At 50.0% G+C, this 15161-nt stretch overlaps 2 protein-coding genes across 18 annotated transcripts in view; one reads left to right on the forward strand and one right to left on the reverse strand.

Annotated features, from left to right (window-relative positions):
* Positions 1-15161, reverse strand: part of SAXO5 (stabilizer of axonemal microtubules 5) — a 24107-nt gene continuing 8946 nt past the window's right edge. For 5 of the 16 annotated variants that reach the window (XM_073324424.1, XM_073324420.1, XM_073324423.1 and 2 more), the window contains 11 exons: positions 13214-13319; positions 10418-10653; positions 9986-10098; positions 7812-8361; positions 6548-6651; positions 5364-5458; positions 5120-5235; positions 3186-3304; positions 2467-2668; positions 823-911; positions 1-261 (listed from right to left, as the gene is read on the reverse strand). In XM_073324424.1, coding sequence (XP_073180525.1) covers positions 73-261; positions 823-911; positions 2467-2668; positions 3186-3304; positions 5120-5235; positions 5364-5458; positions 6548-6651; positions 7812-8355 — 1458 coding nt within the window. In that variant the 5' untranslated portion in view covers positions 8356-8361; positions 9986-10098; positions 10418-10653; positions 13214-13319 and the 3' untranslated portion in view covers positions 1-72. The other 11 variants (XM_073324431.1, XM_073324427.1, XM_073324425.1 and 8 more) reach the window with 9 other exon arrangements.
* The window catches only part of PEX11G (peroxisomal biogenesis factor 11 gamma), a 7360-nt gene continuing 3545 nt past the window's right edge, over positions 11347-15161 (forward strand). The window contains exons 1-3 of one of the 2 annotated variants that reach the window (XM_073324437.1): positions 11347-11585; positions 11724-11912; positions 13513-13691. In XM_073324437.1, the coding sequence (XP_073180538.1) occupies positions 11514-11585; positions 11724-11912; positions 13513-13691 (440 nt within the window). In that variant the 5' untranslated portion in view covers positions 11347-11513. Of the gene's footprint in view, positions 11913-13512; positions 13692-15161 lie in introns of both variants that reach the window. The other variant, XM_073324436.1, reaches the window with a different exon arrangement.

Here is a 15161-nt window from a genome sequence, read left to right on the forward strand (position 1 = left end):
CCAGGTACCGGTGTTTATTTGCTGGCAGCCCCTAACGGGTGGCATTGAGAGCCACCACAGGAAGGGGGCACGTTATGTTGCAAAGACCATCCGCCGCTGGGGGTTGTACTTCTTCAGGGTGCCCAGGGGGATGCTGCTCACTTGGAAGTTCCCCCCGCAGATAGTCACAGGGCCGCTGTACTTGGGGGTGAACTCATCCTGATGCTCAGTCCCGAAGAAGCGCTGGCCCTGCCATGGCGGGACCAGGTGAGAGTATTTAATCTGGGGAGACAGGAAAGGCCATTGGTGGCGGTGGTGGGGATTCAGTCGTTAACCTCACAGCCCCTAGAAGTCAACCCACTGCTCAGCTCCCTGGCTGCTGAGCACTAGCCTGTAGGGAGCAGGATTCAAGTTTATGCAAGCCAGCAGCTCTGAGCTGCCTGCCCCCTCGCTTGCTCTGACCCTGAGTGCCCTCTAGGAGAAAAGCAGAGGCTTTCCTGCTGAGAAGGGAAGAGACAGATCCCCATGGCAGCTGGGGTGGTTCTGGCCTCACCCAATAATGCCCACACCCTTTCACTGCCAGTCTGTTCGCTGGACAGCCTTCGGTATCTAAACAGGCCCACTGGGGGGCAACACATTGTGTACTGGGCTACTAACTGGGCCAAGTTCAGAGGTGGGCAGCCCCCGACCCTTCCCTGCTCCCTCCAGAGAGGCCTACTTGCGAGGTACACTTGCAGTGTCCTTTCCCCTCCCAGCTGCTGGGTGGCATGAAGACTTGCTCAGCTATCCGTCTCACTAGGCCTTTGTCCTGAACCTGGCCACATACACCAGTTATTGCCGTACCTGCTGCAGTGACTCTTCTGAGGGCCGGAGCGCCTGCTGTCTGTGTGGGACGAGCATAGCTTGCGTGGTCGTGACAGTTCCTTTACCTGCTCACAAATGGAATAAAGAGCAAAGTCAAGGCATGAAATGAGCAGGCAACAGACAGTGTGGCTCAATCACAGACCTGTCTGGGGTCTGCACTGACTGAGAGAAGAGACACAGGCCTCACAATTGGCAGCCCCAGGCACAGCTGCAGGCAGAAAAACTGCCACAGTGCATAAGGAATGGGATGAAGAACGATATGGAAAACACTGTAATGCCATTCTGTACATAAATGGTGCCACCTCATCTGGAATGCTGCGTGCAGGACTGGTCACCCCAGCTCAGAGGGCACAAGAGGATTAGAGGGAGTTCAGAGACGGGGAGGAGAATGATAAGAGTTCTGGAAAAAATTCTCTGTAAAGGAAAATGTTGAAGACTGACTGTTTATTTTAGAGGAGGTGCATGAGAGGACATGACAGCAATATACAGAATCATGAATGGCACGGAGAAGGCAGATTGGTCACTTTTCACCCTGTCCCATACAGGTGGACACAAAGGGCAACAAGTTTAAGAATGATCAAAGGAGGATTTTTCCTCACCCAATGCATAACTAACCTGTGGAACTCACAGTGTAAGACTGGATGGTTGTTTCTTTGTGTGTTTGCTTTTGGAAACTTTATTCATTTAATAAAAACCCAGACCCCGAGAAGGGCACTGATTGAGCAGGAATGTGTGGACTGCCACTGAAGGTGCCCTGAAGAGGGGGAAACAAAAGCAGGGCACTGCAGCAGCACCCTGGACCACGAGGGGGTGCTCGGGTGGTGGTCACACTCCTGCTCGCTGCAGCATACATTCAGTCAGTAATAATGCAAACAAAAAGGAATGGAGAGATACCCTGCTCCCCCACCACCAAGGAGTAAATGAGATTCCAGAGCAAAGAACCAAGAGATGAGAGGGGATCTTTTTAGCCTCTTCCACACAAAGCCCAATATAAATCCCTGCCTGGGGCTGCACAAGCAAAGCTTATAATTCAAACACTCCACTACCTCTTCCAACCCAGCGAGATAAGGCCTTTGCTTCTGGAAGTCAGCTGAGGAAATTCCAGCAAGAGGAAGAGAAGAGCGAGTGTCTGGCTCCAGTGTCCAACAGCATATGCTACAAGCCACCCACAAGATGGCAGTGCAACCCTGAGGCTCACACAGGTGGCATGTTTCTGGTCGCTGAGCACTTTGACACTGCCCCTCTGGGAGGGTGACCAGCCTTCCAGATTAACATCTACCTGCCAGCCCCTGGGAGTGCTGACCAGCACTGCCAGGTGCTGTGCTGAGCACAAGTTCCCTGCCTGGCTTTTGGGGGTCACTGTCCCATTCTTGTAGACAAACACAACCCCCATCCCAGTGCAGCAAATGCCTGCAGCCTCCCATCCCAACACACCCATCACTTCAATACCCAGCTCACCCCGCTGCAGGCAGAGTGACTAGCAGGGGCAGAGCACCAGGATCCCACGCAAAGGAGCAGCCGAGAGCACCCAGCACAGCAGCCTGAAGCTGCTCCTGGGATGTGTCCCAGGGTTGGGAGCCTCGGCTGTGGAGCTGCGCTAGGATCGGAGGGACTTTGCCTTACTGGGATAATTAAAGGGCATGTGGCTCTCATGGTGGCTCTTGCTGCTGGACGTCTCCCTCTGGCTTTCGGGTGGCGGCTGATAGTCCGAGTGTTGCGTCGTGCTGAAGAAACAGGCGTTTAAATGTTTGTCACCCAGGGGCACTTTGCTTTGTTGTCTCCACGGTGGCACATCTGGCTGAGGTGGATGTTCCCCCAGGTCAAGCTGGAGTAAACAAGAGCAGAAGTTAATGGGCAGGTGCTGTAGCCAAATGCTCCATTCAGCTTCCAGCCGTAAGTGTGAGCAGCCCACTCAGACAACACAAAGAGGGCCCAGGTCCCCATTGGTAGCTGCAGGATGCTGTGTATTTCTCTGGCATCCTGCATTGCTTCTGCCTAGGAATGATGCCCCCAATGATCCCAAGATTCTTGCCAGATGGCCTTTAGAGGCTGCAAGCCTCTCTGAGGCTGCGAGCCTGTGTCTGGAGGTTCTCTGCAAGCCCTGGCGAAGGGTGCACTGTGGCAGTCGGACCAGGAGCCAGGCCTCCCAGGGTACGTGGTCAAAGACTGGGACAGGAGACTGGCCGTGCATGAATGTTACGAATGAGCAAGGACACAGTGTCCTTTAGAGACCCCCGCCTGCAGCAGGAGGCAGCTCTGATCCTGTGACACACTCAGTGATCTTTAGAACACAGCGCTGCTCTGTGATAGCAGCTTCTGAAAGGTGAAAGCAGGGCACAGACCTGGGTGTGGAAGAATCGGCTAGTGGTGGTGGTCGCACGCTCCCGACCCCTCTCAAGGTTTTCGTCGCCTTTGGGGATCGATGAAGTCGGTTTGCTTAGACACGTAACTTTCATGGGCGCTGGTAAAGGCAAGAAGCGAATCCTGTCAGTGTTCCCAATTCTGAACAGGTTGTAGCTACCGCAGCATTCCCAGGTGGGATGGCCAGCTGGAAGAGCCCTTCCAGCTGCGTCTACAGCACGTGGAGAAAGGCTGGTCTTGTGGTTAAGGCACTGGGGGGGGGAGGGGAGAGGGGCAAGAGATTTAGGTTCATTTCCCAGTTCCGCTACAGCTCCCTGTGTTGGGCAAGTCATGAAGGGTCCTGAGCTTAGGTGGGGGCTCTTCACCGTTCCCAGTCAGAGATGCTGGGTGCTGAGCATTTTTGAAGATCTGGCCACTGATTTTGGTGCCTAAGTAGGAGCTGAGCTCCTGACAATCTACGCCTTAGTTTCTCTGAGTCTCAGTCCCCTGTTGGTAAAATGGGAACAATAATCCTTTCTTTCTCCCGCCCCTCTGAGCTCTTCAGGACAGAGACTGTCTCCTGCTATGTGCGTGTGCAGCAATGGGACACGTGGCCCTCGTTAGGGCCTCTTGTTGCTACTGTAACACAAACACTAAGGGGTCGGATACAGGGTTGAGTAGCTGTGGCTCCCAGTTATGTCTGAGCTGAGGCAGAATGCTGGCAGCCGAGTTTTCTGGACACAGGTTCTGCTGCCTCTGGGACAAAGCAAGGATGGGAATAACACTGGGGTGGGAACAGGACAGATATCCACATGGAGACTATATCTTCACTAACTATGGGCAAATGCAGAACTGGTGTAAGCAAGAGTCACCCCCGCTGAAGCCAACTGATTTACATCTACTTACATCAGACATTTATCTGGCCCAGCATGGTCTCTGAGACTTAGCAATGGGGGAGAAATTTATCTGAGCACAATGGAATTTTGGATGAAACTGGCCCCAGATTTGATCCCCCAAGCAGTGCCTTAGGTTTGGCAAAAACAAAGTCACCCAAGTTTTGCACTAGCCCAGTAGGCGCAATAACAGTGAGATCTCACAGCATGCTAGTAACAGGGAGACCAAACTTCCCCAGCCTACGCACTAGAGGAAGAGTCAAGCCAAGGAAATTAACAGGTGTGGTGCTCAAAGCACACATCTGTCTGCCCCTTGAAATCGGTGGGAATATCTACAGAAAGTAGAAAACAGTGCGAGCAGGGAACATGGGACAGGAAAGGTCAGTTGTAAATGCTACTCTTACCCCTGGGGGAATTCTGCACCAAAAAAATAAAATTCTACGCACAATATTTTAAAATGTTGTATATTTTATTTGTCAAAATAACACAATATAATCATACCAGTTTCAATTATTTTGGTAATTTATTTCAAAATACCTGTCAGCAAGTATGTCTGTAACAATACAGACAACAAAACAGATTCAGGAAATGTTTTTTTGACAAATACTAGGCATATTAATACAGAACTCTGAGTAATCATTTAACTACAATACAAAACCACATTTCCTGCACCCCTCAGAAGCAGTGCAAAGGCTTGGTGGAGTCAGGGATAACGGAGGAGCTGTGGGTGAGGGAAGTAATTGCTGGGAAGGAGCCTAGGTGTGAACTTGGAGGGGTTTTGGGTATGGGTGGGAAAAGTATTGAACAGGGTTTTTCTGGGGGGGAGGAGGCAGTGGAAGGGATTGTTAGGGAGACCCATGAAGACCCGGCTGACCCCTAGCCTCTTCCATTTATTAAAACATTGAAAATATGTGCAACACATGAATTATGCACGCACTTAGTGACACAGAATTCCCCCAGGAGTACATTCTCCAGCCAATAGGAAGGCAAAACAGTACTATGTATGTGATCTCTCGCTGTGTCAGGTCACTGTCCCTCCATACCTAGCTCCCGCTGTGGGAACGACTCCAATGTCACAGTAAAGAATCTGGTGCAACCATCCCCTGGCGTGATGTTTGTCTTGTGTATTTGGAAGGCAGCACATTCTTTGTTATAGACTCTGCAAGGCATAAGAGTTGCTGAGATAAGGTAGTGAGCTATGAGAGAAGTGCTCAAAGACAACTTGCCTTTAGTGAGCACCACAGAGCCTGGGGCAGCAACAGCCCATCAGATGTACTTCTTGGCTACCTGTGGTTCCTCGTGTCCTGGAGAGTGTAGGCATGTTTCTCCTCGCTGGTGCTGACACTGCTCCTGGGGTCTCCAAACACAATGGAAGACTTGCTCTACAGAGAAACCACCTCTGAGTGATGCTGTCTGCTAACCAGCTAATTACAGGGGAAATAAGGACTTTGCTGACTGTCTCCACAAACACCCAGGCTTCCCCAGCACATACTCCATTCTGTGGTGCAGAAGCCATGAGGATCAAGGGCACACATCACCCCTTCATTGCCTTCTGGAGCTCCCAGTTCCAAGAGACTAGTCCTTCATTCTGGAAAGCTAACAATGCTGCTGGATAGGCCACTCCATGGATCAACAGGTGTTTTATTGGAAATCCAAGTGTGAATCTCTAGGTGGGGTGCACAGATTGGGATAGTTCTGACTAGCAGAGTCTAGATGAACACAGAGATGTCATAATTCTTTGCACTCATAGCACCTTAGCACATAGACTCAAAGGGTCTAAAACCTTAATTAATCCTCACAACACCCCTGTAAAGTGGAGACATTGGCCAAAATTTTCAAAATTGAGCATCTAAAGCCATAGATGTCTGGCCTGAGCACCCACATCTCCCACTGAAGGGAATGGGGACCACTGGTGCCAAGGACCTCAGAGAATAAGGCCACTTACTTTGGCATCTGAATATGGATTTAGATACCCAACTATGCACCCACATTTGCCAACAGTCTCACAGCAAGTCAGAGCTGGGATTAGAACCTGGCAGTTGTGACACCCAGTCAAGATTCATGATATTCACTGCCACAGATACTGAGGCCAAGGGCTTGGAAGGGGCCAAGCAAGGACTGGATATTTATATGGACAATGAGAACAGCCAGCATTACAAATTGGATAAAACATGTACACGAGCTACAGATCCTCCTGCTTCAGGGCACAAGCCAACCACCAGCTGATGATGTTAGAAAACAGCTTCCCTTATAGATAGGTCATTACAGAGTAACCTGCACCTTCTTCTGAAGCAGGTGTTCAGAGACAAGACCACAGGACTGACAATTCCTATGCTCCCCTCCCCATAGCTAACCACTAGGCTCCACTCCCATCAGGCTGCCTGAGTGGGCAGCAGTGTTTCAGAAGACTTAGTCCCATCATAATATGAATTGGAAGCAGCATGGCTGAATTTGTAGGACTATGATGTTACCTTTCCACAGGTCTTCACAGGAGGGATCCAGCCACCCTCAAACTGTGCTTGATAAGACGTGCCAAAGTAGGAGCATCTATCACCTTTAATTGTGGGAATTCCTCCTGCCAAACAACACAGGGAGGGAATGATCTGAGTTACTCCTTTGCAGTTCTCAATTACAGTTCTTAGGAAGTATCAGAAACTGACATGGGAAGTAGGGTTCCAAGGCAGCTGCTCTCTGCCCAGTCTCACACTGACCCGGAGTACCTACCCACTAAAACTAAAGGAAAAGGCTATTCAGCCTTGGCTACTTCATCCCTGACAACCCTTCAGCCTGGGGCGCTGTCTGCCTAGAACAAACAGATTTTGTGCTGCCCATCCCCCAGTCACTGGGTTTAGGAGACCATGATGGCTCTCAGGTTGGGCAAATATCCAGAGCTAAGAAATCAGGATCTGATAGCAAGGGCACAAAGTGGCCTTTTCCACAGATCAAAGATCACTCTCTCCTGGCTGAAAAGCAAACAGACCACCACTGAAGGAGCAAATTCCTCTGGCCCTACGACTCTGGAACTGAGGCCCCAGTTCAGCAAAGCCCTTAAGCATAGGCTTTGTGAGTGGGAACTGACTTCTTTAACAATATTGCATCTTGGCTCTCCTGTAATTGTCTAGTGTGATGAGGTCCCTGGCTGGCATGGCAAGTAAATGCATTCACTAGCCTTTCAACTCTGGAGGTCTGGGTCCAAATTCTGCACTAGGTCACTAAGGTGCACAGATGGGGTCTACTGACACACACACCACACAAAACCGCCACAGTTTTGCACAGCTGGCAGCCTATGCTAAAGAGAAGTGCGGACTGTAACAGAAACCAGGGATATTGGGACTGCTGCAAGGCAGGATTGCGTACACCAGCCAAGCTATGGAGCAGGGGCCAAGACTAGCATATCAGAGGGTGCTGCAGGTAAAGAGGAAGGTCCACTGGCAGAGCTGCATAGTGAAAACTTGTATCATGTGTACCGCCAGCCACTGCTATAAGCCTCTCACTATCATGAGCATCAAATTCACACATGAAAATATAAAAGGGAAACCAGTGATATTTAAATATTTCTAGATCCTAAAAGTCAGCACTTTGATGATGGACTCCACTCACTACAGCAAACACAGACTTAAACTGGCTGTAATGGGAACCTAAACCAAGCCAATGAAAACCCCAGTGCCCGTGAATGCCACCTGCCCTGAGAATTGTGAGGCCACAGCCCGACAGAGAGAGCCCAAAACAACTCACCCAGATGTACACATGGCGCTTTGGCAATGGGCTCGAGTATCTCATATGCTGGGTATGAAAAATGATAGACAGAAGGCAGGAACTTTAGTTTATCTTTGTCTCCACAAGGAAAATGATCTTCCTCCTTACTGTAATCAGCTCTGGTGGAGGCTGGTCTCTGCAGAATCACGTCTGGCCAGGGGTAGCTCTCCCTTGCAGCTGAGGTGAAAATTTTGGTCTGGGAATCTGCATGCATTCGGAGGTGAGATTCTGGTGGACAGACTTTGGGCTTTGGTTCCAGGGATCTCACTGGAAATGCCAGGTGGGTTTCTGACCAGGTTTCCTTGGCTTTATCCATATCCTGATTCAAAACATCCTTGGAGTTTGGAAGCAGAATTGGGTCTGGTTTGTAACTGCCCCATAAAGGAGGGAAATCAGTGCGGAAAGGAGATTCAACAACGTTTCCCTGTGGTCTGTGGTCAAACCCTATCTGAAAATGTGAGGCCTTTAGGAAGGGAATCCCTGTGAGCGGGGCTGGGATTAACGACTGGCCAGTGGCTGCCATTTTCCCCTGTAAAGGAAGAGACATAATATCAGACTCAGGTGCATTGCTGCTTTGGTCCCTTCCTAAAGCAAGAGGCTCCAAGAGATAAGGAGGAACAGGAGATAAGGATCTTTATTCTCTGACTGTTCCTTACAAGATGTCCAATTAAGGCCCAGAAGCAGCCACCTGTGAATTGCACACATTTGCACTCACTACAATGAAATGAGCTCCCAACAATCCCAGAACTGCAGGTACATCCTCCCATGGAGCTGTCCTGCTGTCCCCCTAGATCAGTGGTTCTCAAACTTTTGTACTAGAGACCCTTTTCACATAGCAAGCCTCTGTGTGCAACTCCCCTTATAAATTAAAAACACTTTTTAACCCCCAGTCTGAGAACCCCTGCCCTAGATGCCGCCATGATAAGGGCTGCCCAGAAGCAACTGGGACTTTGTCCTGCCTCAGATACAAATTCATCTCTGCTGTCAATCCATACACATTGAAGGGTTACTACTGGGAAGAATCTGGGCCACAGAATCTCAGGGATTTATGGGAGTTTAGCATGCAGGAAGTTGGCCTTTTGGACCACTTGCTAATCACCCCGTGCCAGGCTCTAGGATATTTCTAACAGAATTATTGGATTTGGAACCAAAAGGGCAATATTTTAAAACATGGCCAAATGGGGTCAGATGCTAGAGGGACATTAGCCAATCTCCCTCATACAGGATTGGATGTGCCATGTGTATAGTCAGTGCCTATTACCCCAGCTGAGACTCAAACTGGGCCTCGAGTAGTTCAGATAGCAGTTTTATAGCATGAACCAAAAGCTGCCTGCCCCAAAAGCAAATCAATAGGACCCAGGCTGAGCTAAGCTGGGCTGGGAGTCGCTTCCCCTCTGGCTGAGTGAGTAAGAGCCACACTGTCCTAGTCTCAGCTGGGACTCACTTCCCATGGCCAAGCTGGTCAAAGGAGTGGTGCTAAACTGGTCTTGGCTGGGAGAGGCACTTCCCATATCTGACAGGAAAGCCTGAATGGGTTCTCTTATATAAATGGCCATGCACATAAATCATGAGTTTGGGTAGAGCCCCATGCCAGTAGGCGTCTATGGACACTAGCCCAGAGCACACCGCAGTGGGCTGGCTTTGCACCTCAATGGTCCAAATTAATGCAAAGCATTTAAGTGTGTTTAATAAACAGCTGCATGTGTATCAGAGATGGTCTTTCCTATAAACATTAAGCGATTAAATTATCTAAGGTGACTGACTTTGATCAATGTATTATTATTATTCCTTGCACCCCAATCAGCCATCATTGTGCTGGTACACACTTACAATGAAACAACAGGCCCAAGAATTTATAACCTAAATAGCCATAAATTGGCCAGACGCATCAAACACAAGACACCAGACAAGAAAAGGAATTATTTAGATTTAGAAAAGGAGAACTGAAGACAACCTAAACCCAGTGAGTAACAGCCAATGGGGCAAATCCTAAAAAAGGAGCTGGCTCAGCAGGAGTTCACACACTAACTAGCATCTGACAACAGAACTGAGGCCTCACACAATAATGCTAATCAATGTTTCTCTTCCTTTGAGCCCTCAAAGGGTACCCCTCATCCATTCATTGCCCCTGAGACAAGTCGACTGTAACTCACCTCCACCCAAAGCTAAACAATCAACTTTAGAATTTTCAGTGTCCTGTGATGTTATCATAAAATCATCATGTCATAATGGAATCTCAGCAATGGAGAGGTGAGGAAGATGATGTCTGGAGTAACAAATATGGAGAAAGTGAGAACAAGAAACAGATAAATTACTGGGCAGCAAGAGAGCTAAAGGGAAGGAGAGCATGCACATGAGAGGGTAAGTTACAGGTGCTAGTGACACAAGATTTCAGAGAAGCAGCAGTGCCTAAGCCCAGCATGGGCAAGATCACTACCGTCCCCATCAAACCCCGTCTGCTGCCCCACAACAGCTCGTGGCTGGGTGGCGACATCGTGGGATTGTGACATCACAGGTAAATCAGCCAGTCAACAACCCTCTATCCCAGCCCAGGGAGCAAAGCTACCATACCCTCATTCGCAAACCTGAGGCCGGACTCAGCAAAGCTGGGAGCAGGAGGCACACGCAGAACAGACACGGAACGGAACGTTTCAGAGTAACAGCCGTGTTAGTCTGCTTAGAGACTAACCAATTTATTAGAGCATAAGCTTTCGTGAGCTACAGCTCACTTCATCGGATGCACAAGTACTCCTTTTCTTGGAACGGAACGTGCAACTTGTGAACGAGAGTTTGGTCGCTCTGCTCCCTCGGCTGGCCGGGGCTGAAAGAGTAATGGGGGAGAAGGGGATATGAGGTCAGCTCAGAGTAGAAGCACCACACATCACATGTACACAACCTAGCGGTTTCTCACACGCTCTCAAGAAGTTGCTAGTTCATGTCTCACTCTCCCGGTTCTTCACAGACTGGGAAAAGGATATGGAGACTTTCAGGCCCAGGTCAACAGGAGGACAAATCCTCAGCCACCAGGGCCGCTGCCCATGCAAGGGCGCTGCCAGCCAGTCTCGGCAGTAACACCGAGGAAGGATGGTCGCTCCTTCGCAGGATGTAGGCTGGCAAAGCTGGCACTGCGGCCGGCCGGGAAGGACTTCGCTCTGCCCTGGGGCTGCAGCGAGCACAGCGGCCCACGCCGCCTGCCCCCCGGCTGTGAACAAGACCCCGCCTGACGAAGGGGGGAGCGAGCGCCCTTGAGACAGGCCGGCGGCACCAGCAGCACCGGGAAGCTGGTAACAGCTCGGGGCGCTCGAGCGGATCCACCACAGGGGCTGGTGCCGCGAGGCGCCGGGGAACTCGCACCACCCGCCTGCTGAGGGGACATGGGTGTCACACGGGGGCCGGGGACCCACAGCCCGCGGGCCAGGCCCCGCCCGCGGGCCAGGCCCCGGCCATTCCCAGCTGCCTCCCAGGCGCTCCTGGCAGGGGAGCTGCGGCCTAGCCAGAGACAGAGCCCGCCCCATCGCACACAGGGACGGGGCACGGTCGCCATAGCGACAGCGATCCCCCAGCAGGCACCGCGCCATCCCGGGGCGCCCGGAGCGCTAGAGTGTTGCCCGCGGGGCGCCCAAACGTCATCACGCTGCTAACGTACGGCCCCGTGGCGGCTAGTAACCCGGAAGTGTTGCCATGGCGGCAGCTGCGGACCCGCTCGGCAGCCTGGTCTCGGCGCTGGAGTCGTACCGCGGCCGCGACCGAGTGGTGCGTGGCGGGGTCCGGGCCCCGCTCACCGGGCCGGCAGGGTTTACGGGGGGGCGGTCGGGTTACCGAGGGGAGACGTGGGCACACCACACACTGGCCGTACCGGGGCTGCGCTCTCTAACCCCCCTTCCCCCCCAGATCCGGACCCTGTGCTATGGCTGCCAGCTGGCCGGGGGGGTCCTGGCCCGGAAAAGCCCCACGGAGTCGGAGACGGGCAGGAGGCTCCTGGCTGTGTCAGCCCAGCTGAGCCACTGCCGGACGGTGCTGCGCCTCTTCGATGATCTCGCCATGCTCGCCTACAGCCGCCAGTACGGGCTGGGTGCCAAGGTAACCAGCCCCTTTCTGCCCCAGGCATGGGCGAGGGGGGTCCCTGCCCCCCTTCTCCCCTGGGATCAGGGACAGGCCGGGCGCTCTGTGCTGTGGGAGACCGAGGGCCCTGCGCAGCGCGACATCCAAGGGCCCAATCCTGCAAAATGCTGCCCTCTCCCCGCGCTGCTGACTGAGGAGGAGGCGCCTGCGGGGGCCGGAGGCCAGATGATACCTAGACAGCTGGTCCCCGTGTAGGCTTGGGCCTGCTGTGCAGCATTAGCTAAGGTCTAATGACCTCTCCGGTGCTCAGAGGCCTCAGCTACCACATGTTCCTCTGAAGCATTCCTATTCTTTATTTGAATTGTGGTGTCCCCCACTGGGAACAGACCCTGTGCACCAAGTGCTGTACAACCGCCCAGCAAGACATGAGCCCTGTTGCCCTTGGCAGCTCACCTGCTAAGAAATCTTTACAGTTTTCCATGGCTGTGCTAAGATACAGTGGAGTTTCAAAGTGAATGTTACAGACAGGCTAGTCCTTAGGCTCACTTTCTCAAACTTGCAAACTACTCTGTTCACTAAAATGTATTTTGGACTAAGCACATTCCAAGAAATGGTATTGATAAACTTCACCGTTCTTTGTATTTTAAGACAAATACAGGCTTCTCCTGTAACTGCTATAGAAGTGCAAGCAACTTCAGAAGTGTGGGTCCCTGGCCTAGCTGCCTGAGGGGATTGTTAAAGGGCTGTGGAGGTCTCTGGTTCCAATCCAGCCTTCACTTCCAAGGCCTATCTCTACCCTACCCATCATCTCTCAGTAGCAAAAGGTTGACTTCTACCTCCCGTTGGCTTATAATGCCAGCCTTCCTCACCCACTTGTTACATTTTCAAACAAACACCTTCCTGTTTTCTCCCATGTTGCCCCTCACATGGAAGAAACTCTCTGTAAACTTAAAGCTACCTCATTCTCCACCTTCAAATCTCCCCTTAAAACTCTTCTCTGACACGATGCCTACAAAAAACTTGACAGCAGTTAGATCACTGGTGTGCTGAGACCACAGTCTATCATATTGACCAATAGCGTCTCATTATTTCCTTTTACTCCACTTCTGTCTCTATCCATTGTCTCTTTTTCATATTCTTAGACTGTAAGTTCCTTGGGGCAAAGTCCATACTTTTCTTTTGTCTGTACAGTGCCTAGCACTGTGGGCTCCATAATATAAATAATAACAGAATGGCAGCCTCCAGGGCTCTCGCTCCCTCACTTTTCATCATCATGAAATGTATTTTTTTAAACAACAAAATAGGGTGAGAGCAAAAACCTTGCTGGCTTTTGTGGAGATTCCTGCAGAGATGTCCCTTGCTGGCTCAGCTGAGAGTCCCTGCTTGATGGATATTCATGAGAAACTGCAAGTTCATTGCCGTATGCTGGATATAAAATACAGGATATGTTAGTGATGTGCCTTGTTTTCATTCTCTGTTCTCAGAAAGAAGCTAAGCTTGTTCTTAGGGCTGCAAGGAAGCTGGATTAGCCATGCTGCTGCAAGGTGCAGTGTACAGACTAACCTGTGGTGTTAAGAAAGCAGCCACTATTAAGTTCTTGCCTGTCTCTGTGCTACAGGAAGAAGATGCCATTGTCCGCTGGCTCTCTGTCCTCAGTAACCTGGCTGATCAGCTCTACTACCCCTGTGAGCACGTAGCATGGGCTGCCGATGCTGATGTTATTCGCACAAACTCACACAAGTGGTGGACATTAAGCACAGCTTTCTGGGGGCTCTCCCTAGTCCTGGGCATTGTACGGTAATGTTCACTAGATGCAGCTCTTAAAAGGGTATGAGGGGGAACGCTATCTCCACTTCTGGAGCCTAGCAGAAAGGCTTACTGGCCACAGATCTTAGGAGGGGCTCTGGCTGTTCCTGGGGGCTGGGCAATGGTAACACTGTGGTTTTGGATTATCTACTAACCTTGTTGTTACTCTTCTGAAGTTTTAACTCCTCAGAATCAGAAGCCTTGGCATCCATCTTCAGAAGGAAGCTGTGCTATTTGTAACAGACACTCTGGAAACTAAGAGGATTCTGAGTGATCCTAAAATTTAGTGCTAGAAATCCTCCTAGCCTGTAGGGTATTGGTAAATTTTTAGTGGTGACTATTACCATCTTGCTAACTAATCATGAGACTTTTCTAGTCCAGAGACAGTCTCCTGAGCCACCCACTAGGATGAAAAAATAAATGTCTTCCTCACCTCTCAATGTATTCCTTGATGTAGGGGAAGAGGCAAATAAAAATTTCCCAGTCTGAGCTAAAGTTCTGCCTTAAAAAGGGGCCCGCAAAAGTATGGTGGGAAGGAGATGGGACTGATGCACTTTTTTTTGACTGCCATATGAGTGGAGGCCTGGAAGATTTTAAGTTTTCTTCACCTTCTATTTTACACTAGAGATTCAGTTCTTGTATATGCTATTTTGAGGAAGACTGAGCTCGCACATCTGCTGTTTCCAAAGTAAAAACATAACCAGAAATGCATCTCTTCTTCTTCGTCGTCTTCTTCTGACAGTACAAACCCTTTCAGATGGTTTTCTTTTTTTCTGACACCTAAAGGACACACATCCTTCCAGCCCCACCCAGTTTGTAGGGCACCTTTATGTGAGCTGTTTCCTCGTTACATTGTTTATCCCATCTAGTGAAACAGCAAATGGGAAAAATAGTTCAGTTTCCAACACAAGCAAATAAAGCCAAGTGGGAAAACATGGGAACCCTGAAGTTAGAGCCCCTCCCTTCTGTTAGCCAGATGTTTAGCTGGTAAATATGATTCAATTGTAAACTGAATTGGACTCTACTATAAAATTATCTCAAGATAGTTTTGCCCCATTTCCTTTTTTCTTGCTGCAGTAAGTGAATCCTCTAGTCTTCACATTAAGTGTTAACTTTCTGCTGTTACCACTTAAGAAAGTGTTCTTGGAGTCATTGTGGATAATTCTCTGAAAACATCTGCTTTAATGTGTGGCAGCAGTCAAAAAGACTAACAGAATGTTAGGAACCATTAGGAAAGGGATAGATAATAAGACAGAAAATATCATAATGCCACTTAATAAATCCATAGTATGGCTTCACCTTGAATACTGTATATAGATCTGGCCACCTCATCTCCAAAAATATATATTAGAATTAGAAAAAGTTCAGAGATGGGCAACAGAAATGATGAAGGAACAGCTTCCATATGAGAAGAGATTAAAAAGACAGACTGTTCAGCTTGGAAAAGAGACAACAAAGGGA

This window comes from Lepidochelys kempii, chromosome 25, assembly GCF_965140265.1.
Source record: "Lepidochelys kempii isolate rLepKem1 chromosome 25, rLepKem1.hap2, whole genome shotgun sequence".
Classification (NCBI taxonomy): Eukaryota; Metazoa; Chordata; order Testudines; family Cheloniidae; genus Lepidochelys; species Lepidochelys kempii.